This window comes from Cetorhinus maximus, chromosome 18, assembly GCF_964194155.1.
Source record: "Cetorhinus maximus chromosome 18, sCetMax3.hap1.1, whole genome shotgun sequence".
Taxonomy (NCBI): Eukaryota; Metazoa; Chordata; class Chondrichthyes; order Lamniformes; family Cetorhinidae; genus Cetorhinus; species Cetorhinus maximus.
Window position 1 is genome coordinate 46,134,455 of NC_135896.1, and position 22,508 is coordinate 46,156,962.

Here is a 22,508-nt window from a genome sequence, read left to right on the forward strand (position 1 = left end):
AAGTAAATGTTTTTCTTTGGTAGCTCCCTATTCTTGAAGAAAATGGAATAACTCACATAATATGTGTACGGCAAGATATCGAGGCAAACTTCATCAAGGCCAATTTCCAAGAGAAATTTAGGTAAATATTGTTTGAAGTTATGCTTGTTAGCAAATAGCCATATGTGAAATATTTGTTTCTATTGTTTTTGGTATGTAGTTTTTTATAGTATCAAACCAAATTCTTGACTCCACCAATGACCATCAGAGACATCTTCAACTGGAAGTATAAAGTGACAAAACAAAAACAGAATTACCTGGAAAAACTCAGCAGGTCTGGCAGCATCGGCGGAGAAGAAAAGAGTTGACGTTTCAAGTCCTCCCTGATGATGACTGTCCCTACTTTTCATTCTTCTCCTCTCCACACCCCTGCGGGAATGCACCTGTTTGATGCTTACCTACAGCAGTGAGTCAGATCAGAAACAAAAGTTGCTTTACTGATTCTATAGGTGCTATTGTACAAATAGTTGCCCTCCAAAGATAGTCTTAACTAACCTGTTTTCCCAGCAGGCAACTTTTTTCTAAACTCAGTTGAGTCATCTGTGAGAGGAAAGGAGAGTTGGTCAGATCACTTTTACCACACTGGTGATTCTTGACAAGCAAGCTAAGAAAATGTCTAGACTAGATTGTCCTCTGCTCCCAGTTGAGAACAATATGCGCTCCTGGGATTTACAGTGGTGAGCACACTAAAAAGGTGCTATATGTCTTGTAATTGAAGTTTTCTTTGTTCTGCTTGCAGGTATTTAGTTTTGGATATTGCTGATAATCCAGTGGAGAATATAATACGATATTTCCCTGTGGTAGGTAATTTCTGCACATAAATGTTGATAAACCACACGTTTCTTACTTCCATAATACATTACTTATTTAAATTCCAAGTTTTCTGAACATGTTTTCTAACGCATCATCCCGAAAATTGAACTAGCAGTAGTCCTTTAAAACAGGTAGTATTACAATTGTTCTAGGTTTTAAATACCTTTGGTGTCATTTCGTCATTGTGAATTTTATGACTCTGCTTCTTGTTTTATCAGAATAACTTTGTTTTCAGAGCTGCTTGTTTTTGCTTTAAACTAGTAACAACTAAGTGAAATAATACTTAGTATTATGTTAGATTTTGTGCATTCCAATGAAATAGGATTATGGAGTCAAAGTTGCCATTTCATGTATCATAGTTTTTAAAATATCACTGAATTAAAATGCTAAACATACCCAATATCTTAAAAGCAGTAGTTCACTCTCAGTTTTATGGGGGGAAAGATAATGAAAAGTCACCTTGATCCGTTGTATTTGGTGAGTATATTAATTATGAGGAGATCCATTCAAAAGGTAGATGGTTATGTTTGTTTTTTAAATAAACAGTTTTTGTTCAACTTTTAAATAAAGGGATACAAATTACTTTTTCAGAACCTCGCTCCCTTTTGATTATATTCAGATGTTTGCTTAAACACAAACCCCCAAATTGTTTGCCTTGACATCACTTGTAACACTAAAAGATACAGACCAGAAAATCCCAGGTACTCTTCTTAGCTTGTACTGAGTTAGCTAATCCTGGCTGGGATGGCTGAGCACAGCACATAACTTCATCCCCCAGTGTAGGAGAAGGAATAGTTGGTCTGGGCTCCCTTTCCTCATGATTGTCCAGTGACTTTGTGTTGGTATTTACATTGGATGAGGGCATTTTTAATGCCTCCAAAATTTTTCCATCTGTTTCTCCTCACTGCCTAGAACTTGCACAGTAGACAATGGGATGAATAGCTAAGCTCTCTTGTGCATGTGAAGTGGCACTTCAGCAGGAGTCTTCCTGGCCTTCAAGGCTTCCAATCACAATTAGTAAACAAATAATCACAGCGGAAAGAGGAGTCAGCATAGACCTTGTAGCAATTTAGAATCAGTGAATGGTTATAGCATAGAAGGAAGCCATTCAGCCTACTAGCCCAGCTCTCTGCAATTTAGCTGGTCACACTCCCTTGTCCTTTCCCTGTAGCGCTGCAGATGTTTCCCTTTGTGTGAAAACCATGGTTGAAAAGCCATGGTTGAATCTGCCTCTATCACCCTTTCAGGAAGTCCATTCCAGATCAAAACCACTTGCTGCATTAAAAAAATTTTTCCTCATTTTGCCTTTGGCTCTTTTGCAAATTACTTTAAATCTGACTCCTCTGGTTCCTGACCCTCTGGCAATGGGAACTGTCTCTCTCTCTGTCACGCGTTCTCTCTCTCGCGCGCTCCCTTGCCCTCGCTCTCTCCACTGTCTACACTCATGATTTTGAACATCTCTATCAAATCTCCCCTCAACCTTCTCTAAGGAGAGAGAACCCCAACTTCTGCAATCTGTCCATATAACTGAAGTCCCTCATTCTTGGCGCCACTCTTATGATTTCTTCTGCACCCTCTCTAAAGGCTTAGCATCCTTCCTAAAGTGTGGTGCTTAGAAGTAGACACAGTACCCCAGATGAGGCACAATTTCCTTGCTTTTGTTCTCTACGCCTCTATTTATAAAGCGCAGGATCCTAATGGCTTTTTAACAGCTTTATCAACTGCCATGCCACCTTCAACTATTTGTCATGTATAGCCCCAGGTGTCTTTGTTCCTCTTTTTCAGACGTGTTAATTTTAAAATAAATGGCTTAACATCTCCACTAAATTAGAGAAAATTCAGACAAATGTGTTAATGCATGAATGTTAATATCCCATGTCGTATTTATGGACCTTAGTCCTACTCCATAACCTAGTGACTACTATATTGGTAACTTCATTTTTTCAATAATTATCTAAATGTATGTTGAAAATCTTTACTTGCTCTTATCCCCATTATGTATATAACGGTGACTTGCATGAAATGTAGCTTCATTAAGAGTCTATGGAATGAAAGTATTCCACCCAACATCAGTGCTGTTAGCATTGAACTGTTGCATTGTGTTCTGGCAGCAGGATCTGTTTCTGGGTTTATTAATTTTAAGTCGAATGTATAATGTAGCCTTTGTTACTCAGGTTTCTACAAACCGATTACATGAAGTTTTCCTCTTCACTGTTGCTGATGTCATACAGCAGATATTTTACTATTTCATACAGCAGATATAAGGTGTTCTAACATTGCCTACAACATGCTACACTAAACTGTGTGACTGAATGATAACTAATAAAAGTAAAACATTTAGGTGATGGCAGTGTTTCAAATCATAAATGATATTGTGACACTGATCAGTAGTTATTTTTGGTTTTGTTAGCTTCACTGGTGAAGTTGTCATGAATATTTTAAATGTTATCTTTTCTCCATCAACTTGAGTGAGGTTCTGCTTCATCTAATCAGCTGAGCCAATAGACCAGTTATCTATTTCCCCCGTTGTTTTGTTAATAGTTGTGTGATGAAGTGTTACCATGTACACAGCAGTACAGTAGAGTGGCAGGATGTGGGTTTATGTCTGCAGTTTTTAGCAATTTGTATATTTCTAATAGTTATTACACAGTATTTGCTCTGAAGAAGAGAAATATGTAAAATAGCAAAAAAAATTACCTATTAAAGTTCTGTTTGCACATGGCTTAATAAGTTGCTAAAGTGTGTTAATTATCACCAGACATTTTTTGCACATTTGTATACAATGCTCTGACATCTATTGTATAAATGAAACAGCAATATCAAGTATGTTACAACAATCTCCAAAAAAGAACTGATCCTAAGCTAGAGTTGGTCTAATATTTATTTGCCAAATACATTCAGTTGCATGTGCTTTGATTTATGTGTAAACTAATTGTTCTATAATTTCCTTTTTTCTGTCTTTCATCTTTCTTAAGGATGGGTTGTTTCAGGGTTACTAAAGTTTTTGGAACTGTACTTAAGCAAGAGGAGAGTGGGATTAGACAAGGTGCTGCATGTGTCAAACATGCAAACTATTTGTTATGTTGTAAATATTTTGTGAACCGGCACATTAAAATAAAAGGAGAAAATTGAGAAACTGAATTGTATTAAATTTTGGACTAGCAGGACCTTTTAAAGTGGGATATTCAGCCTTATCCCTCTGTTTCCCATTTTAACAGGACTTTGCAGTCAGGTGCCTTGAGGTGTCCACCAGAATAATTGGGGCACCATTACATTATTAGGACTGTCAGTTGTATTTTAACCCTGACATGGCAGGGAAGTTGCCACAGCTTCCCCAACTGTTAAAACTGGATTGCTAGCTATTGGGAGGATGGAGAGGCCTCCAAAATAAGTGGAAATTGTTGATTCTACCTCCCCCAAGACATCGTTACTATCACTTAAGGCCTGCCTTTGTGCTAATTGGCCAAAACTTCAATTTCCATCCGCTGGGCAATTGTTGCTTTCCACCCATTTCAGGTGAGTAACTGAAGAGACTTAAGAGTTATTACATATTTTGGGCCTCAAACTTAGGCCTATAAGTGTGTTTTGCACTTTGTCTGCTCCTTGTCGGTCTGAAATCCAGTAGGCATTAGCGCCATGGTGTCTGCTATTTGAGACAGCTGAATATAGAATTACTCTCCCAATGAAAAAGTTGAGTACAGTATTTGCAACACTATTGTTGCCAATTTTCTCTCCTAATTTGACAAAGATCAGGAGCTCAAATCTGAAACCTACTGGTCTGCATGGGTTATTGCCACACTGCATGGTATATTATTTCAGCTTTTATTTTATACTCTCTCAGACTTGATACTTTTACCTGTTTAGACACTAATATAAGCTTGTTCTTAATCACAGAACAATGACATTTTTATCTTTATTGATAATTCTTTTTGAAAATGGGAATGGTACTAGGATATGTGAGAAAATAAATATAACTATTTTTGTCATCTCTTTAGACTAAAGAGTTCATCGATGGATGCTTGGAAAATGGAGGTAAAGATCTGATTTAGATTAGTTTTCTTTTCATAATATTTTGCAGAAACATAGCCATGGTGATGTATCCTGGCTGCTTTGCTTTTTCAGGAAAGGTTCTTTTACATGGAAATGCAGGTATTTCTCGAAGGTAAGAACATGATTTACTTCTGGAGTTATAATCTATATTTCTTTCCCTTTTTAGAGAAAGCTTACTGACTTTATTTCTTTTAATCCTTTTTCCAGTGCAGCCTTGGTGATAGCCTATATTATGGAAACATTTGGTGTTAAGTATAGGTAAGCATTGACAAGAAGTAGGAAAGTTTAAGATGTTGATTGGACTATTTTTAAGTCCAATTCAAGATTGAAGTTAAAGTTATAACAAGAATATAGATGGTAAATGACATTGAAAAGCTAAATGTAGAAAATTACTTTAAATTAAACTAGAAGAACAGGACAAATGGATATTACTTATTCTTTCATGGAATGTGAGCGTCATTGGTAAGGCCAGCATTTGTTGCCCATCCCTAATTGTGGTTGAGAAAGGTGGTGGTGAGCTGCCTTCTTGAACCACTGCACTTCATCTGGTGTAGGTACACTTGCAGTGCTGTTAGCAAGGGAGTTCCATGAATTTGACCCAAACTAGCTCAAACTAGTAAATGGCTATTTAGAACTGAGGTCAATAAGTCTTCACACACCCAGTGGTCAGTATAATGTTACTAATATGAGATTTGTAAGATTGTTGTGTTTCAGGACTCTTTTCAATTTAAGGTGAAATGGAGAGATGAAGAGGGTCGTGCGACCTGTTCTGAATTCTGCTGACAGCGAGCCTAGGTGGCATGGTTGTTAAATATTAAAGGGGGACCCAGGTTATTTTATTGGGAAGAAGGTGCAAGATGTTCATACCTGTAAACAATGATCAGAACAGCTGTGTGGTGGATAGTCAGGTTGTAAACAGTTATACTTTAAACTGTCTGTTTAATTCCAAGGTAGACTGGAGTTGGGGTCTAAAGGATGGCTAATCAGCATTTCTACTGAATATGAGGCCCATGTGATTCAAGTTGCCATGGAGATAGATTTTGAGAGGGGAAGAGTGCATAGGAAGCCATTGTAGGATCAGATTGCAAGGTTCTCTTAAAGATGTGTCTCAGACAGATCAGTCTGCAAGAATCAGAGAGATGAGCGATAGAGGTAGTAAGCCTCCAATTGTTCAGCAAGCAAGAATGCAGGTGGAAGCACACACTTGGATTGAAAAGACCGAGCTTGTGAGGATTTAAACAAAACTGGAAGGTTTGCCTAGCTTTGGTTAGAGGGAAGAATCTCCAGGGTAATCCTCACCATAAAAGCTAGTTCAGGGATTAGAAGTTATCCGGCTAGAAAAGGAAAAGAAGGGAAGCAAGCCTCGGGAGCTAAGAGTCGCTTTGGACTGGTTCCTATGAGAATTAGAGTGTCTACTTAAAGGAAAAAACAAATAGTGACATCACAGGAAAACAGCAAATTCATTGGTTGGTAAGAAACTGCTGTTAAGGATTGTCTTTACACTGCTGTAAATTAGAAAAGCGTATTATTTTTGAAGAAGTAGCTATACTTGGATTTAAGTAAGAAACAGCAGGAATAAGGGAGACCCAGGCCGGTTTAATAAAGTAATATGAGTTAACCAAAAGTGAAATAAATTTAACGTAGGGGCAGTAAAGTTAAGACATGGCAGGGTGGCTCAGTTGCATGGAATGTGTGGCGTGTAATATGTGGAAAGCCATGGACCCTACCGGTGTCCTTAACAACCACATGTGCAGGAAGTGCTGCCAGCTGCAGAAACTTGAGCTCCGGGTTTCGGAGCTCAAGCGGCGGCTGGAGTCACTGTGGCACACCCACGAGGCTGAGAGCTACGTGGATAGCACGTTCAGAGAGGTGGTCATACTGCAGCTTAGGAGCCTAGAGGCAGAAAGGGAAATGGGTGACCACCAGGCAGTCCAAGAGAACGAGGCGGGTAGTGCAGGAGACCCTGGGATCCTGCTCACAAATTAGTTTTCCCTTTTGGCAACTGGTGAGGGTGCTGGCTCCTCAGAGGAGTGCAGTCAGAGTCAAGTTTGTGGCACCACGAGCAGCTCGGCTGGACAGGAGGGGAAGAAGAATAAAAAAAGAGCAATAGTGCTGGGGGATTTGTTGTTTAGGGGAATAGATGGGTGTTTCTGTGGCCGTAGATGTGACTCCAGGATGGTATTTTACCTCCCTGGTGCCAGGGTCAAGGATGTCACAGAGCGGCTGCAGGACATTCTTCTGGGGGAGGGTGAACAGCCAGCAGTTGTGCTCCAGATTGGTACCAATGACTTAGGTAGGAAGTGGGATGTAGTCCTGCAATCAGAGTTTCAGGAGCTAGGTCAAAAATTAGCAAGCAGTACCTCAAATATAGTAATCTCCGGATTATCCCCGATGCCCCATGCAAGCAAGTATAGAAATAGGAGGATAAGGCAGATGAATGCGTGGTTGGAAAGATGGTGCAGGAGAGAGGAATTCAGATTCCTGGGAAACTGGGACTGGGTCTGGGGAAGATGGCACCTGTACAAGCCAGACGGGTTGCACCTGAACAGAGCAAAAATGGAGTTCCTTGTGGAGCGTTTTGCTAGTGTTGTTGGGAGGGCTTTAAACTAACTCACAGGGATGTGGGAACCAGGAGAGAATATTAGTATACCACGGTGCATAAAATACTGGGAGAGACAGATAGCACTAGTATAGAGAATAGTAAGTTAATAGGTGGAGTTGGGGCAAGGAAGAAAGTAATGAAGTCTAAATCAGGATTACTGTGCATGTATGTGAATGCACAGAGTTTGATATATAAGACTGGGGAGTTACAGGCGCAGGTTGCCATGTGGAAATATGATGTTGTGGCGATAACAGAGACTTGGCTCATGGAAGGGCAGGATTGGGTGTCCTGGGTACAAGGTGTTCAGAAAAGATGGGAAAGGAAGAAAAGGAGGAGAGGCGGTGGTGTTGGTTAAAGAGATCATTGTAGTGCTGGAGAAAGTGGATGTCCCAGAGGGTTCAAGGACAGAATCAATTTGGCTAGAGCCAAGGAACAAATAGGGTGCAATTACATTGCTTGGTGTAGCCTATAGAATGCCAACTAGTGGGAAGGATGCAGAGGAACAAATTTGCAAGGAAATTATGGAGAAATGCAAACATTATAGAGTAGTTATAATGGGCGACTTTAATTACCCAACTGTAGACTGGGACACTGGTAGTGTAAAGGCCGGAGTGGGGCAAGCGTTCCTAGCTTGTATTCAGGAGAATTTTCTACAGCAGTATTTGTCCAGTCCAACCTGAACGGATGCACTATTGACCTGGTTCTTGGAAATGAGGTGGGCCAAGTAGATCAAGTATCAATGGGGAAACATTTAGGAGACAGTGATCATTGTATCGTAAGGTTTAGGATGACGGTGGAGAAGGACAGTTGGCAATCCAGAGTAAGAATAATTAATTGGGGGAGAGACAACTTCAATGGGGCCAGAACAGAGCTGGGCCAAATAGATTGGAAAGAAAGGTTGATGGGAAAAACTGTAGCTGAACAATGGGCATCCTTCAAATAAGAAATATTTCAGGCACAGTCAAGGTATATTCCCTCAAAAGGGAAAGGTAGGGTAAACAAATCCAGAGCACCCTGGATGAATAAAGCAATAGAAATTAAGATAAAGAAGAAAAAGTGTGCTTATGACAGGTGTCAGATAGAAAATACAATTGAGAACAGGGGGAATACAGAAGGGTGGTGATCATGCATATTGGAGAAGCGAAGAGGGATTATGAGAAAAGACTAGCAGCCAACATAAAGGGGAATCCCAAAGTCTTCTATAGGCACATAAATAGTAAAATGGTGGTAAAAGGAGGAGTCGGGCCCATTAGGGACCTAAAAGGGAATTTACACATGGAAACGGGGTTTGGCTGAGGTATTAAATGAATACTTTGCATCTGTCTTTACCAAGGAGGTAGATGCTATCCTGGCCATGGTGACAGAGGAGGAAACTCTGTCACTAAAAGGGTTCAGAACTGATAAGGAGGAAGTATTGGATAAATTGTTGGAACTTAAAGTTGACAAGGCACTGGGACCTGATGAGATGCATCCAAAGATATTGAAGGAAGTGAGAGTGGGAACTGCAGGGGCTCTGGCCAAAATCCTTCAGTCTTCCTAGACTCTGGGAGGTGCCAGGAGACTGGACAATTGCAAGCATTACTCCCTTGTTCAAAAAAGGTTGTCAGGATAAGCCCAGCAATTACAGACTAGTCAGTTTAACTTCAGTGGTGGGGAAGTTTCTAGAAACAGTGATTCGGGATGGAATTAGTAGTCATATGGAAAAACGTGGGTTGATTAGGAAGAGCGAGCATGGATTTCTAAAGGGGAAATCATGTTTAACTAACTTGCTAGAGGTTTTTTGAAGAGGTAGCAGAGAGGGTTCATGAGGGTAATGCTATTGATCTGGTGTACATGGACTTTCAAAAGGCATTCAATACAGTGCCATACAATAGACTTCTGAGAAAAGTTATAGCGTATGGGATAAAAGGGACAGTAGCAACATGGATACAAAATTGGCTGAGTAATAGGAAACAGAGAGTGATGGTCAATGCATATTTTTCGGGCTGGAGTAAAGTTTGTAATAGAGTTCCCCAGGGTTCGGTATTGGGACCCTTGCTTTTCCTGATATATATTAATGATCCAACTCTTGGTGTGCAGGGGACAATTTCAAAGTTTGCGGATAGTATAAAACTTAGAAGCATTGTAAACTGTGAGGAGGACAGTATAGAACTTCAAAAGAACATAGAAAAATTGGTAGAGTGGGCAGATGGGTGGCAGATGAAGTTCAATGTGGAGAAGTGTGAGGTGATTCATTTTGATAGGAAGAACATGGAGACAATATAAAATAAGGGGTACAATTCTTAAGGGGGTGCAGGAGCAGAGGGACCTGGGTGTATATGTGCATAGATCATTGAAGGTGGCAGGACAGGTGGAGAGAGCAATTAATAAAGCATACAGTATTCTGAGCTTTATTAATAGGGACATAGAGCACAAGAGCAAGGAGGTTATGCTGGATTTATATAAGACACTAGTTAGACCTCAGCTGGAGTATTGTGTACAGTTTAGGAAGCATGTGAACACATTTGAGAGTGCAGAAGAGGTTTATAAGAATGGTTCCAGGGATGTGAAACTTTGGCTATGAAGATAGATTGGAGAAGTTCAAAATCATCAGGGGGCTAGATAGAGTAGATAAGGAGAAACTGTTCCTGTTCATAAAAGGATCAAGAACGAGAGGGCACAGATTTAAAGTTGTTTGCAAAAGAAGCAAATTTAATGTGAGAAAAAGCTTTCACACAGCGAGTGGTTCGAGCCTGGAATGCACTGCCTGGAAGTGTGGTGGACGCAGGTTCAATCGAGGCATTCAAAAAAGGGCATTGGATGATGTATTTGAATAGAAACAACGTACAAGGGTACAGGAAAAAGGCAGGAGAATGGCACTAAGTCATAATGCTCATTTGGAGAGCCGGTGCAGACACGATGGGCCAAATGGCCTCCTGCACTGTAACAATTCTGAGATTCTGTGATAGAGTAAAGTATGACCGAGGAGCGCGATTTTCAGTTCTTTAAATCTTAAATGGATCGTTTCTGTAGTTTAGAATATAAGTTGCCTACTGAAATAGTGTTTAGTCAATGTTGCTTTTAGTTTGTGTTACAGTAAGTTTTAAAACTTGAAATCTTGTTGTGCAATTCCTTTAAATTGGTCACTGGGAATTCAAATTTCTTTTTAAAAGTTATCGGTCTCGACGGGGATTGTAACATGGATTGGAATTCTGGAAGGAGTAGTGGAGGTGAAAATCCTTTTCAGTCATTTTTAGAACCAATTGCATACTGCAATGGGGGACTTTAGGGTCTTTCTGGATGGATGAACTAATATGGATCCAATGGCCTAACTCTTAGAGTAATGAAGATTGGTTATGTGATCTGCTAATAAGTAAAATATTTCTGGTTTATTATATTTGATGACAAATTATAGGAGCTACTCTCACTGTCCTGTTTGCTAGTCTGGTAGTCACCTTCCTGCTTAACACTTTCACTGGGATAGTAGACAAGTAGTGTAAAAGAACCATGGATGTTCATAGCACAGGAACAGGCTATTTAACCATTGTGTCTGCTAGTTCTTTGATAGAGCTGTTCAAGATTGCTCTTTTTCTCCATTGTTCTGCATCTTCCACTCTTCAGAATGTATGTAATGTCCCCATAAAAGATATGATGGACTCTACCTCAACCATTCCCTATGGTAAAGCATTACATGCTCCAACAATCCTGTGCCTCCTCTGTTTAAAGAAATTTCTCCTAACTCCTCAATTTCTTGCTGACAGATTTAAATAGTCACAATTCCGCAAACAAAAGAAGGCTTTCCCTATTCACCTTATGAAAATCCTTCATTTTAAAAGCCTTCATTAAATCCCTTCTTAACCTTCTCTGCTACAGTATCTCAAGATTTCCCTCACAATTATAGTTTGTCATACCTGATGTTATCCTGGTGGAATTGGCTTTAATGCCCTTTATATAATGTAGTATCTAGATCTGCACATAGTACTCAGTAGACTAACAAATGCTTTGATCAGATTCACCATTATGTCTTTAGCCTTGTATCCTATACCCTTATTTATAAAGCACAAAATCCTGTGGGCTGTTTTTATGGCCTTATTGATTCATGCCTGCACTTTCAGGGTATTATGTAATCTAACTCCTAAATGTGCCTCTTCATTCGCAGCCTTATTTTTCCTTTTCTTAGATTTTCTCTCATAACTTATTACCTTACACTTATATCCTTATTAATTACATCTGTCATCTGCCCATTCTGAAATCTTTTTATAATCCTTGCTGTCTGTCAACCCTCATGCCTCCTTTTATGTCATCAACGAACTTTGAGATTTTGTTCCCTATAAATGAGACCAAGTCACCTACATATAGCAGGTAGAAAGATAGATCCCCAGTACTGACCCTTGGAATGGAGTACATTTTTTTCCCTTTTCCACAGAATGGTTACAGCACAGGAAGAGATCATTCAGTTCATCGTGTCTGTGCTCGCTCTCCGAAGGAGCAGTTCACGTAGTGTCACTCCCCAGTCTTCTCCTCATAGAAAGTGACAGGCCTTCTTTTCAAATAATATCCAATTCCCTCTTGAATGCCTTGATTGAACCTGCCTCCACCACACTCACAGACAGCCCATTCAGATCCTGACCACTTGCAGCGTGAAAATGTTTTCCTCATGTCGCCATTGCTTCTTTTGCAAGCTACCTTAAATCTGTTCTCTCTTGTTCTTGATCCTTCCACCAATGGGAATAGTTTTTCACTATTTACTCTCTCCAGACCCCTCATGATTTTGAATACCTCTATCAAATTTCCCCTCAACCTTCTCTCCAAGGAAAACAGTCCTAACTTGTCTTATCTATCTACGTAACTGAAGTTCCTCATCCCTGGAAACGTTCTCATGAATCTTTTCAGCACTCTCTCTCTAACACCTTCACATCCTTCCTAAAGTGTAGTACCCAGAACTGGACACATATTGACACGCCAGTTGAAAACCAATGTTCTCTACAAATTTAATACAACTTCCTTGCTTTTGTACTCTAGGCCCCTATTAATAAAGCCTAGGATGCTGTATGCTTTATTTAACTGCTCTCTCAGTCTATCCTGCCACTTTAAATGGCTTATTCACATATACACCCAGGTCCATCTGCTTCTGCACCCCCTTTAGAATTGTCTGAAAAATTAATCTAACTCTGTTTCCTGTCAGTCAGCCAACTTTCTATCCATGCTGCTAAATTTCCCTTATACAGTATGTCTGAATTTTTTAAATAGGCTTTGGTGACGCCTATTTTAACGCTTTCTGGCAATCCACATGCACAGTATCTGTTGGACTCCCATTTCTGTCCACTGGATCACTTCTTTAGAAATCTGTTAACTTTATTAAACACAACTTTTAAATAGGTTACAGGAAAAGGGATTTGAGTGTACAATTTTCTACACTCAAAACTGTGCGATCGGTGGCAGTTGTCAAGCTAAAGCATTGTATTTCTCTATGGTGAACAGGAAAGTTGTTGAGTGAATCACTTATCCACTTCCTAATGATCAGTTACAAAATCACCAATACCAAGGAGCAGTTCACTTGTCTAATCTTTTATCTGAGGAATGGTTTGGAAAGGAAGCAGGGTTAAGGGGAAATAACATAAAATGGGTGGTGTTTTGACTAAGTAAAATACATTTTTGAAAATATTAATGGGATATATCTTTCCTTCATCTTTTTAGGGATGCCTTTACATATGTTCAGGAAAGGAGATTCTGTATTAATCCAAATGCTGGATTTGTCCATCAGTTGCAGGTAATTGGCTCATCTTTTTATTTATTACAATACAGTAGCAGCATAAATTAGTATTTTAACATTGATATAGTATTTTTAATTGCTTTGACAAAAGTTTCATTGTGGATATGCTTTAAAATGAATGGTGATAAATTATTTTATGCAGTTTAGGCCTTATTTTCTTTTAAAAGATATCCAACTTGCAAACCATAAAACATGGCTTTTCTTAACTGGAAGAGAGCAGACCTGTTCCACTGTAACAAGTAACCACAAGATGTAACTAAAGATTAGTCTCTGTTCAATGTTTTGCTTGTGTTGCTTATCAAGACTTGCCCTGTGAGAAATTGTTTGTAAATGAAGGACTGTATTAAGAACATAAGAAACAGGAAGGGGAGTAGACTTTACAGCCCCTTAAGCCTGCCCAGCCATTCAGTCTTCTGCCTTAACTCCACTTTCCTGCCCGCTACCCATAATTCCTTGACTCTGAGTGGCCAAAAATGTATCTGTTTCATGCCTTTTAAAAAATATTCTGCTTTACTATCCTTTCTACCAAAGTGAATAACCTCTCACTTCCCACATTATAATTCATTACTCTATCTGCCACCTTTTTTTCCCCTCATTACCTGTCTGTATCTTCTTTGCAGTCTCTTTGTCGCCCTCACAGATTACATTCCTGCAGCTTTGTATTATCAGCAAACTTGAATACATTACTCTTGGTCTCTTTGTCTAAGCCACTTCATAGGCTGTAAATAACTGAGGCCCCAACACTGATCCTTGCGGCACTCCAGTAGCCACAACCTGGCAACTGGCCTTGTTTATCCCTGCTCTTTGTTTCCTGTTTGTTAACCAATCCTCTACCCATGCTGATATCTTGCCCCCGAGCATTCTAATATTTTGTCCCCATCCAGGCTAATATCTTGCATATTAATGTTTTGTGTGGCATCTTCTCAAATGTCTTTGGAAATCTACATTTGCTGGTTCCCATTTATCTATCCTACTGGTTACATCCTCAAAAAACTCTAAATTTGTCAAACGCAATTTCCCTTCCTAAATCATGTTGACTTTGTCTATCATACTATGTTTTTCTAAGTGCAATATTAAAACTTCCTTAATTATAGATTCCAGCATTTTCCTGATGACTGATGTCAGGCTAACAGATCTGAGGTTCCTTGTTTCCTCCCTCCCTTCTTCCTTGAATAGTGGTGTTATGTTTGCTAACTTCCAATCTTCTGGGACCACTCTGGAATCTAGGGAATTTTGGAAAATCCTAACCAGTGCATTCGTTATCTTTACAGCTATCTCTCTTAGGATATAGATCATCAGGTCCTGGGGATTTCAACCCCTTAAGTTTCTCCAATACTTTTTGCACATGTTGATGTACCTCTTATTTTTATGCACATTACCACTTAAATGTATTCAAGACTTTAATAGAGAATTGTTGTTAATATGACTATAAAATTACTTACCTTTGTTCAGGGAAATTACATAGAAACAACTTTCCCAGTCCCACTGAGGCAATCTTGAAGGTGGGAGCGGAAAGAAAGTGGGAAAGAAGGGTATTAGGTCAGCAGGCTGACTGCGTTCCCTCCTCTGTCAAAATCAGCAAGATGTTTGATGAAATAGGCAAGGGCTATTTGCCAGGCAGCGATGGGTTGCCAATTTGAACAATTAATTGCCCATTTGTAAGCACATTGGGGACGTGGATGCTGCCAACCCCTGCCCGCCCACTGCAACCAACAAGTGGCTGGAGAAATAAACAGAGGAAGGGCTAAGATGGCAGGTAAATTGGAGTGAGTGGCTTCAATGTTAAATAAGGTACAGAAAGAGAAATAAAAATAGAAAAAGGAAAATTGGATCAATAAAGAACAGAGACATTTGAAAAAACCTCCCTACTACGCTTCATAACCTGAAGGAATGAGATGCCATACTTTTAATTGTCCATTTTCTGAGCAAGATAGGTTGATGGGCAGTCATTAACAATTGTTACTTTAAGTAGGCACTTGCACTGTTGGTTCTGGAAGTTAACTTTCCGTGACAAATTTAATAGGCAGTGTACAAGTGTAGCAATTTCACAAAACTCAAGGTGAATAAGGGCAAGCTACCATTTTAGTGAAGCGAATGGCAAAGTGGAGCAACTCATCCAGCAACTTGTGGTAGTGAATGGTGGTGGACAATTAAACAACTCACTGGAGGAGGAGGCTCTACAAATATCCCCATCCTCAATGATGGAGGAGCCCAGCATGTCTGTGCAAAGGATAAGGCTGAAACATTTGCAACAATCTTCAGCCAGAAGTGCCGAGTGGATGATCCATCTCAGCCTCCCCCGGAGGTCCCTGGCATCACATATGCCAATCTTCAGCCAATTCGATTCACTTCATGTGATATCAAGAAATGGCTGAAGGCACTGGATACTGCAAAGGCTATGGCCCCTGACAATACTCCAGCAATAGTACTGAAGACTTGTGCTCCAGAACTTTCTTTGCCCCTAGCCAAGCTGTTCCAGTACAGCTACAACACTGGCATCTGTCCGGCTATGTGGAAAATTGCCCAGGTATGTGCAGTACACAAAAAGCAGGACAAATCCAACCCGGCCAATCACCGCCCCATCAATCTAATCTCGATCATCAGTAAAGTAATGGAAGGAGTCGTCAACAGTGCTACCAAGTTTCACTTGCTTGGCAATAACCTGCTCACTGACGCCCAGTTTGGGTTCTGCCAGGCCACTCAGCTCCTGACCTCATTACAGCCTTGGTTCAAACATGGACCAAAGAGCTGAACTCCCAAGGTGAGGTGAGAGTGACTGCCCTTGATATCAAGGCAGCATTTGACCGAGTGTGGCATCAAGGAGCCCTAGCAAAACTGTAGTCAATGGGATTCAGGAAAAACTCTGTGCTGGTTGGAGTCATACCTAGCACAAAGGAAAATGGTTGTTGTTGTTGGAGGTCCGTCATCTCAGCTCCAGGACATCACTACAGGAGTTCCTCAGGGTAGTGCCCTTGGCCCAACCATCTTCAGCTGCTTCATCAATGACCTTCCTTCCATCATAAGGTCAGAAGTGGGGCATGTTCACTGATGATTGCACAATGTTCGGCACCATTCGCGACTCCTCAAATACTGAAGCAGTCCATGTCCAAATGCAGCAAGACCTGGCAATATCCAGGCTTGGGCTGACAAGCAGCAACTAACATTCGCACCACACAAGTGTCAGGCAATGACCATCTCCAACAAGATAGAATCCGACCATCACCCACTGACGTTCAATGGCATTACCATCACTGAATCCCCTACTATCAACATCCTGGGGTTACCATTGACCAGAAACTGAACTGGACTAGCCATATAAATACTGTGGCTACAAGAGCAGGTCAGGGGTTAGGAATCCTGCAGCAAGTAACTCACCTCCTGACTCCCCAAAGCCTGTCCACTATCTACAAGGCACAATTCAGGTGTGTGATGGAATACTCCCCACTTGCCTGGATGAGTGCAGCTCCCACAACACTCAAGAAACTTGACACCATCCAGGACAAAGCAGCCAGCTTGATTGGCACCACAACCACAAACATTCACTCCCCCCACCGCAGTAGCACAGTAGCAGCAATGTGTACCATCTAAAAGATGCACTGCAGGAATTCACCAAGGCTCCTTTGACAGCACCTTCCAAACCCACGACCACTACCATCTAGAAGGACAAGGGCAGTAGATAGATGGGAACACCGCCACCTGGAAGTTCCCCTCCAAGTCACTCACCATCCTGACTTGGAAATATATCACTGTTCCTTCACTGTCGCTGGGCCAAAACCCTGGAAATTCCTTCCTAACAACACTGTGAGTGCACCTACACCACATGGACTGCAGTGATTCAAGAAGGCAGCTCACCACTTTCTCAAGGACGACTAGAGATGGGCAATAAATTCTGGCCCAGCCAGCGAAGCCCCCACCCCATGAATGAATTTTTTTAAAATTGGCAATTCATAGGGTATCTCTTCCTTATCACAAGTTATTGGCTGATTTGCATATTAATAACATCTTGCGTTGTTCACACTCTTATTTTTCTGCAATTTCTGGACCATATGTGAATGATGTTTTAAGTTATTCTAGATAAATGCTTTATTTAAAAATTTGAACATCCTTTTTAAAAAAAGCTAACACAAAAATTGTTCTATAAACAGGAGTATGAAGCCATTTATTTAGCAAAATTGACAATAAAAATGATGTCACCGCTACAGCTGGGCAGATCAGTTTCTGCACAAGGTTAGTAACAATTGAAGATGGTTATGTTTACTAAGATTCATTTTAGGCTAAGTAATGCTAATGGTGAATATTTAATTAAGTTTGGCTAATACAGCATTCTGGAATATTCTGCAAACCACACCTTGCCTGCCTTTTGACGTTTTGTAGTTATTGATCAAGAATGTCAGAGCCTGAAAATAAGCTACTAGGAGTGCAGATGCTGGAGTGTAATTGGAGAAAAGCCATTATGTTCTGAAACTTGAGTAAATAAATAAGTTTATTTATTCATATTTGATGTAAAGGACCAGTGTTACAATAGTTCCAATCAGAGAGGAGCCTGGGATGGAGGGCACGCAACCATGGCAAAACTTTCTGGAATAGTTCTTCTTAGTTCTTCTTTTCAGTATTTTCCATGTACCACAGAGCAAAAAACAGGCTAACAATGGAGAAATTGGAGAGAATTTAGTCACCTTACTACATTGTTGGCATGTTGCTGATGATCTTTCTTTTCTGTGCCATATTAAAGCACCAAAAAGTTCCTTCAGTGAGCAGCAATCAGTTTTGAGCATATTCCTGAGTGCAAAGGACCGATCAGTTTACTGTACTTGAGAGCAAATGTTCCTCTGTACATACCCTCTGATTCCCAGAGTATTGCAGCAAAATTAAGCATGATTTTAAACATTTCATTCTGGCTGTGAACTTATTTGTTCTCAAATATTCTCATGTTAAGTAGTACAAGTCCCATCTTGCTGTTCATGGAGGGCCATGCCAACCCATTATTAGATTAAATTCTTCATTCAGAGTCCACAGGTTTCTATTTTACTGTTTGGTTTTCATTCGTGTTTCCTTTCAATAGCCAAAAGACCCCTTTCTGTCGTGAATACTTCTATTTCCAGGAAGCCTTCTGTGATTAAACTATATATGTAATACAACGTAGAAGTTGTTAGCAATTTGGAGTTCATCGTGGAACCTGCATCTGCTAAGCTCGGTTTTGAAATGAAGCGCCAACATTGTTCATTTACAGCAACTGCAGTACTCCATGTTTCCTTTTCGGTTTCTTGGTGAAAAACCTCTTGTATCATATTTTATGAAAGGGATATAGAAATCATGTCTTGCTTAATTTCCTCCTTGAAATTTACACCTGGCATTCCATACCCAGCCTTTGAGCTAAATCTTCCACAAAATTTTATCATTGTAAACTACTTTCCTGGTAGCTCTGATTCTGTTGGAAGCGTCCATGTATATCAGTTGCTGTTAGTGGTGTGAACACTGAGCTGTTTTTAGAACTGTTCTCAGATTCTGTTTTATGGATAGTAAAAGATATATGACCTGTGTGTAAATGCAACACAATCTTTTCCTTTTTTAGTTGTTCTCGGGATTTGGGCGACATTGGAAAGGCCTCATTTATCACCCATCCCTAGTTGCCCTGAGAAGGTGATGGGCCTTCTCCTTTAACCGCTGCAGTCCTTCTGGTGATGGTGTTCCCACAATGGTGTTAGGTAGGGAATTTCCTAGTTCTCAGTAGCTGTTTTTTGCAGACCACGTATATCTGACATGGTCACCTCAACACAAAAGATTAGTAAAATGTTTGCTTGAATACGTTCTAGATTTACATAATTTGAGGGTAGCAAATGTCAATGCTGTATTGACATTGCTTGCTTTAATGTCACACTAGACAGTATCTGCAAGTAACCACCATCCTTATAATCATACAATAATGCATGGGCTAGTCAGATTATTTAGTTGGGGTCAGTTATGGCTGCAAGCATTTTGTTTAGACTCAATCACCTGGAATTTCTGTGGGGGTTCTCCCAGTTGCCCAATGTGACACCAGTGGAAATCCCAGAGAAGTGGCGTAAATAATGGATGATTCGGAGAACCCTGTAGATATTCTAGCCCAGTAAGATTTTCCCCCCCTCCTTTAAGACGCTACCGAGTCAGACATCTGTGGTACGTGGACAATGCTGTAATGAAGTGGATTTATTTACTTATAGGGTAGTCTTGGAATGCTCATATTTTTCACCCTATTAAGATCTCATCCAGTCAGCCCCCCTGAAACTTAGATTCTCTTATGGTTTTAAGTAATTGTTGCTTCCTCTGGGGGGAGGCAAAAAGCTGCTTTGTCAGCCTGGCAAACATTTTTTACATGCCACAAAAAAAAATCAGGAGATTATTTGCATCAAAAACCTGGTTATGACACCCTCTTCCCTGTCATCAATCTAAGCACACTTTATATATGACTCTATAGATGACCCTACAAGCTGGAAAATCTTTTGATATTCTCTCTCTCTCCACATTGTAAATTGATGCAGTTAATGCTCCAGTGGAGATACGAATGACCTGTTGTCTTTTCTAAGTGGGTACATCTTATCCCTTTCTGTGAATCAATCATTAATGTGGTAAATTCTCAAATTTTCAGCAATTCTCATTCTTTTGTTTGTTATTGATTTTCTCAAACTAAAGCCTGTAGAGATTTCAACTGGGCTTCCACTTTGGATAAAGCTGTTATTTTTGCCTTTAGTGCCTATCAGCATAATATATTTCAATGTACAAAGTATTCCTGAGTTTCTCTTGCATTAGGTTGGACCTTTTGCAGAGGTGAGACACAGGCCACATGCAATACATGAAGGCAGATGGGATAATCCAGTTGTTGACCAACATGCAATACGAAAATTTATCCTTAAAATGTGACACTAAAATGGGCTACCATTCTTCCTGTGTGTAGATTCTGGCGAGTACTAACCCCTTTTTCTCTCTTTCATGGGATATGGTCTTTGGTGGCTAGGGCAGCACTTTTTGCACATCCCTAATTGTCCCTGAAATGGTTTTTGAGAGCTGCCGTCTTGAACTGCAGTAGTCTGCGTGGAGAAGCTACTGCCATAGTGCTGTTAGATAGCGAGTTCCAGGTTTTTGACCCAATGATGATGCAGGGAAAGCGGTCTAATTCCAGGTCATCTTGGTGTGTGATTTAGAGGGGACCTTGAAGATGGTGCTCTTTTTATTTGTGTGTTGCCCTTGTCCTTCTCGATGGTAGAGGTTGCAGGTTTGGGAGTTGCTGTCAAAAGTCTTAGCAACTTGTTACAGTGCACCTTGTAAATGTTACACACTGCAGCCACATTGTGCTAGCAGTTGAAGGAGTGAGTGAATGTTTAAGATGATGGATGAGGCAGCAGTCAAGTGGTTTGCATTGGTCTGGATGGTATCTAGCTTCTTGTGGTGTTAGAACTGCACTCCTCCAGATAAGTGGAGAGTACTCCATCGCACTTTTGGTTTGTCTTAGTGATGGATCTTTGAGACATTTGTGTTGGTTGTAAAAGGTGCCTACCTGGACTGTAGGAATGAAAAAAGTTAAGATTCCCATCACCTCTTGTTGCCATATCAAATCACAGTGATCATGCATGCTGAAGGTTTATCCCTAATGAATGGCATTATTTGGGAGCTGAGAGAATATCACTCATCCTGACAGTGTTAACTAAGATGGGTTTCCAGAGATCACCACTTCAACACTTGGAAGATTTGCCTTGCCATCCTCTTACCATCTTACCAGAACGTACCAGTGGCTAGCCAACTATTTTCACTAACCACCTCATCAGAATGGACTGCTTTTTGAAAATCTAAAGAGACAGGTTTGAAGAGTTTTCCATTTCTCTGTTGAGCCTCTTCAGTTGTACCCATTCAACAAAAAAAACCTTCAGCACAAGGACCCATACTTAAGAATGGTTACAAATAGCTGGAACCATGGGAAATGGTGGATGCTGTCTCCATATTCTCTCTGCAATGTTAAGGATCATATTAAAGCACTTGCAGTTAAATATGGCAATCTTCATTAGGTTCAGTTTGACAGGATTTTTAAAAAATAGAAATACTGACCCGATTGTCAGACAACATCTGTGGTGGTGGGAGAAAAAAAGAACAGAAGTTTGACAAAATCGTCCAGAAATGTTAATTCTATTTCTTTCCACAGATGCTGTCTAACTTGAGTATTTCCAGCATTTTCTGTTTTTATATTGTATATTTAAAGTATTTAATGCAGAACTACTTTTGTTTTTTTCTGTGATCTGCATTTATCATTACCCTTCAAAGATTTAGTAATAACATTTTGTTTTGCTTAGGAAACTTGAAAAGAATGCTGGAGGATGATGATGATATTTCAAATATGCAGGTGGCTGCAGCCCATGATGGGTAACCTGTAACTACCCCATTACTTATGGACATGATTACTGTACTGTATTAAAGTGAATAAAAGGATGAGAAGTTATTGGATATTTAAGATTATGAATACTAAAAACTTACATGGCAAAGTTTACTTTCTTTCCATTTCTTAATTCTGTCTTGCTACTTCTGAGGAAGTGAACAGAGAACTTGCCCTTTCATATGAGAAGAACCTGGAGCACTAGAATCTCTTATGAAAATATTATACTGATTTAATTCTGACCAGGAACAGCACAACACATTTTTGATGGATTTTCAAGTCTTCATATGCTAATTATTTTACATTTTTACCAATTGCAGTTTTGACAGTTAATAAGTATGCATGTGCTAAGACATTGATGCACTTTTGATACTTGAATTTTGATTGTATGTGAGTTTGATAGGGAAATAATGCACTGTGTGCTTGATGTCAGACCCATACATGCAATTTGTTACAAAGTGTTAATCTTTGAATGTAATTTATTAAAACTTTCAATAAAAAAAGTTTTTCTGATTAATTAAGAACTCCATTTTATGTATCCAGTTATCACCAGATATAGTGTCTCATTTTATTCAGTTTCACTAAATGCGGATTGTAGATCAGCAGGATGTGTTCAAACCACTGGGGAGCATCAGACTTACTTCACAACATATTCTCGGCTAACCACTTCATTAAGATAATTTTATGAAACAGTTTAATATGTTCCAAGGGTACAAGCATTTTGCACTTTTTTTCTTACCATGCTATAAAACACTATTGTTTAAGGCAAATAGTTGATTCCTCAATCTGATCAGGCCTTAGCCTCACCCAATGTAATCTCTTATCTATCTACAATCTTGGGTTGAAGTATTATG

The 22,508-nt window shown here is 39.9% G+C and overlaps 1 protein-coding gene across 3 annotated transcripts in view; it reads left to right on the plus strand.

The window, feature by feature from the left end:
- Positions 1-22,178, plus strand: part of styx (serine/threonine/tyrosine interacting protein) — a 36,363-nt gene extending 14,185 nt beyond the window's left edge. For 2 of the 3 annotated variants that reach the window (XM_078562603.1, XM_078562605.1), the window contains exons 4-12: positions 24-121; positions 779-839; positions 4,848-4,884; positions 4,975-5,014; positions 5,110-5,160; positions 13,181-13,253; positions 17,402-17,483; positions 18,829-18,961; positions 21,575-22,178. In XM_078562603.1, coding sequence (XP_078418729.1) covers positions 24-121; positions 779-839; positions 4,848-4,884; positions 4,975-5,014; positions 5,110-5,160; positions 13,181-13,253; positions 17,402-17,483; positions 18,829-18,917 — 531 coding nt within the window. In that variant the 3' untranslated portion in view covers positions 18,918-18,961; positions 21,575-22,178. The remainder of the gene's footprint in view (positions 1-23; positions 122-778; positions 840-4,847; positions 4,885-4,974; positions 5,015-5,109; positions 5,161-13,180; positions 13,254-17,401; positions 17,484-18,828; positions 18,962-21,574) is intronic. The other variant, XM_078562604.1, reaches the window with a different exon arrangement.
- Positions 22,179-22,508: the final 330 nt, after the last annotated feature.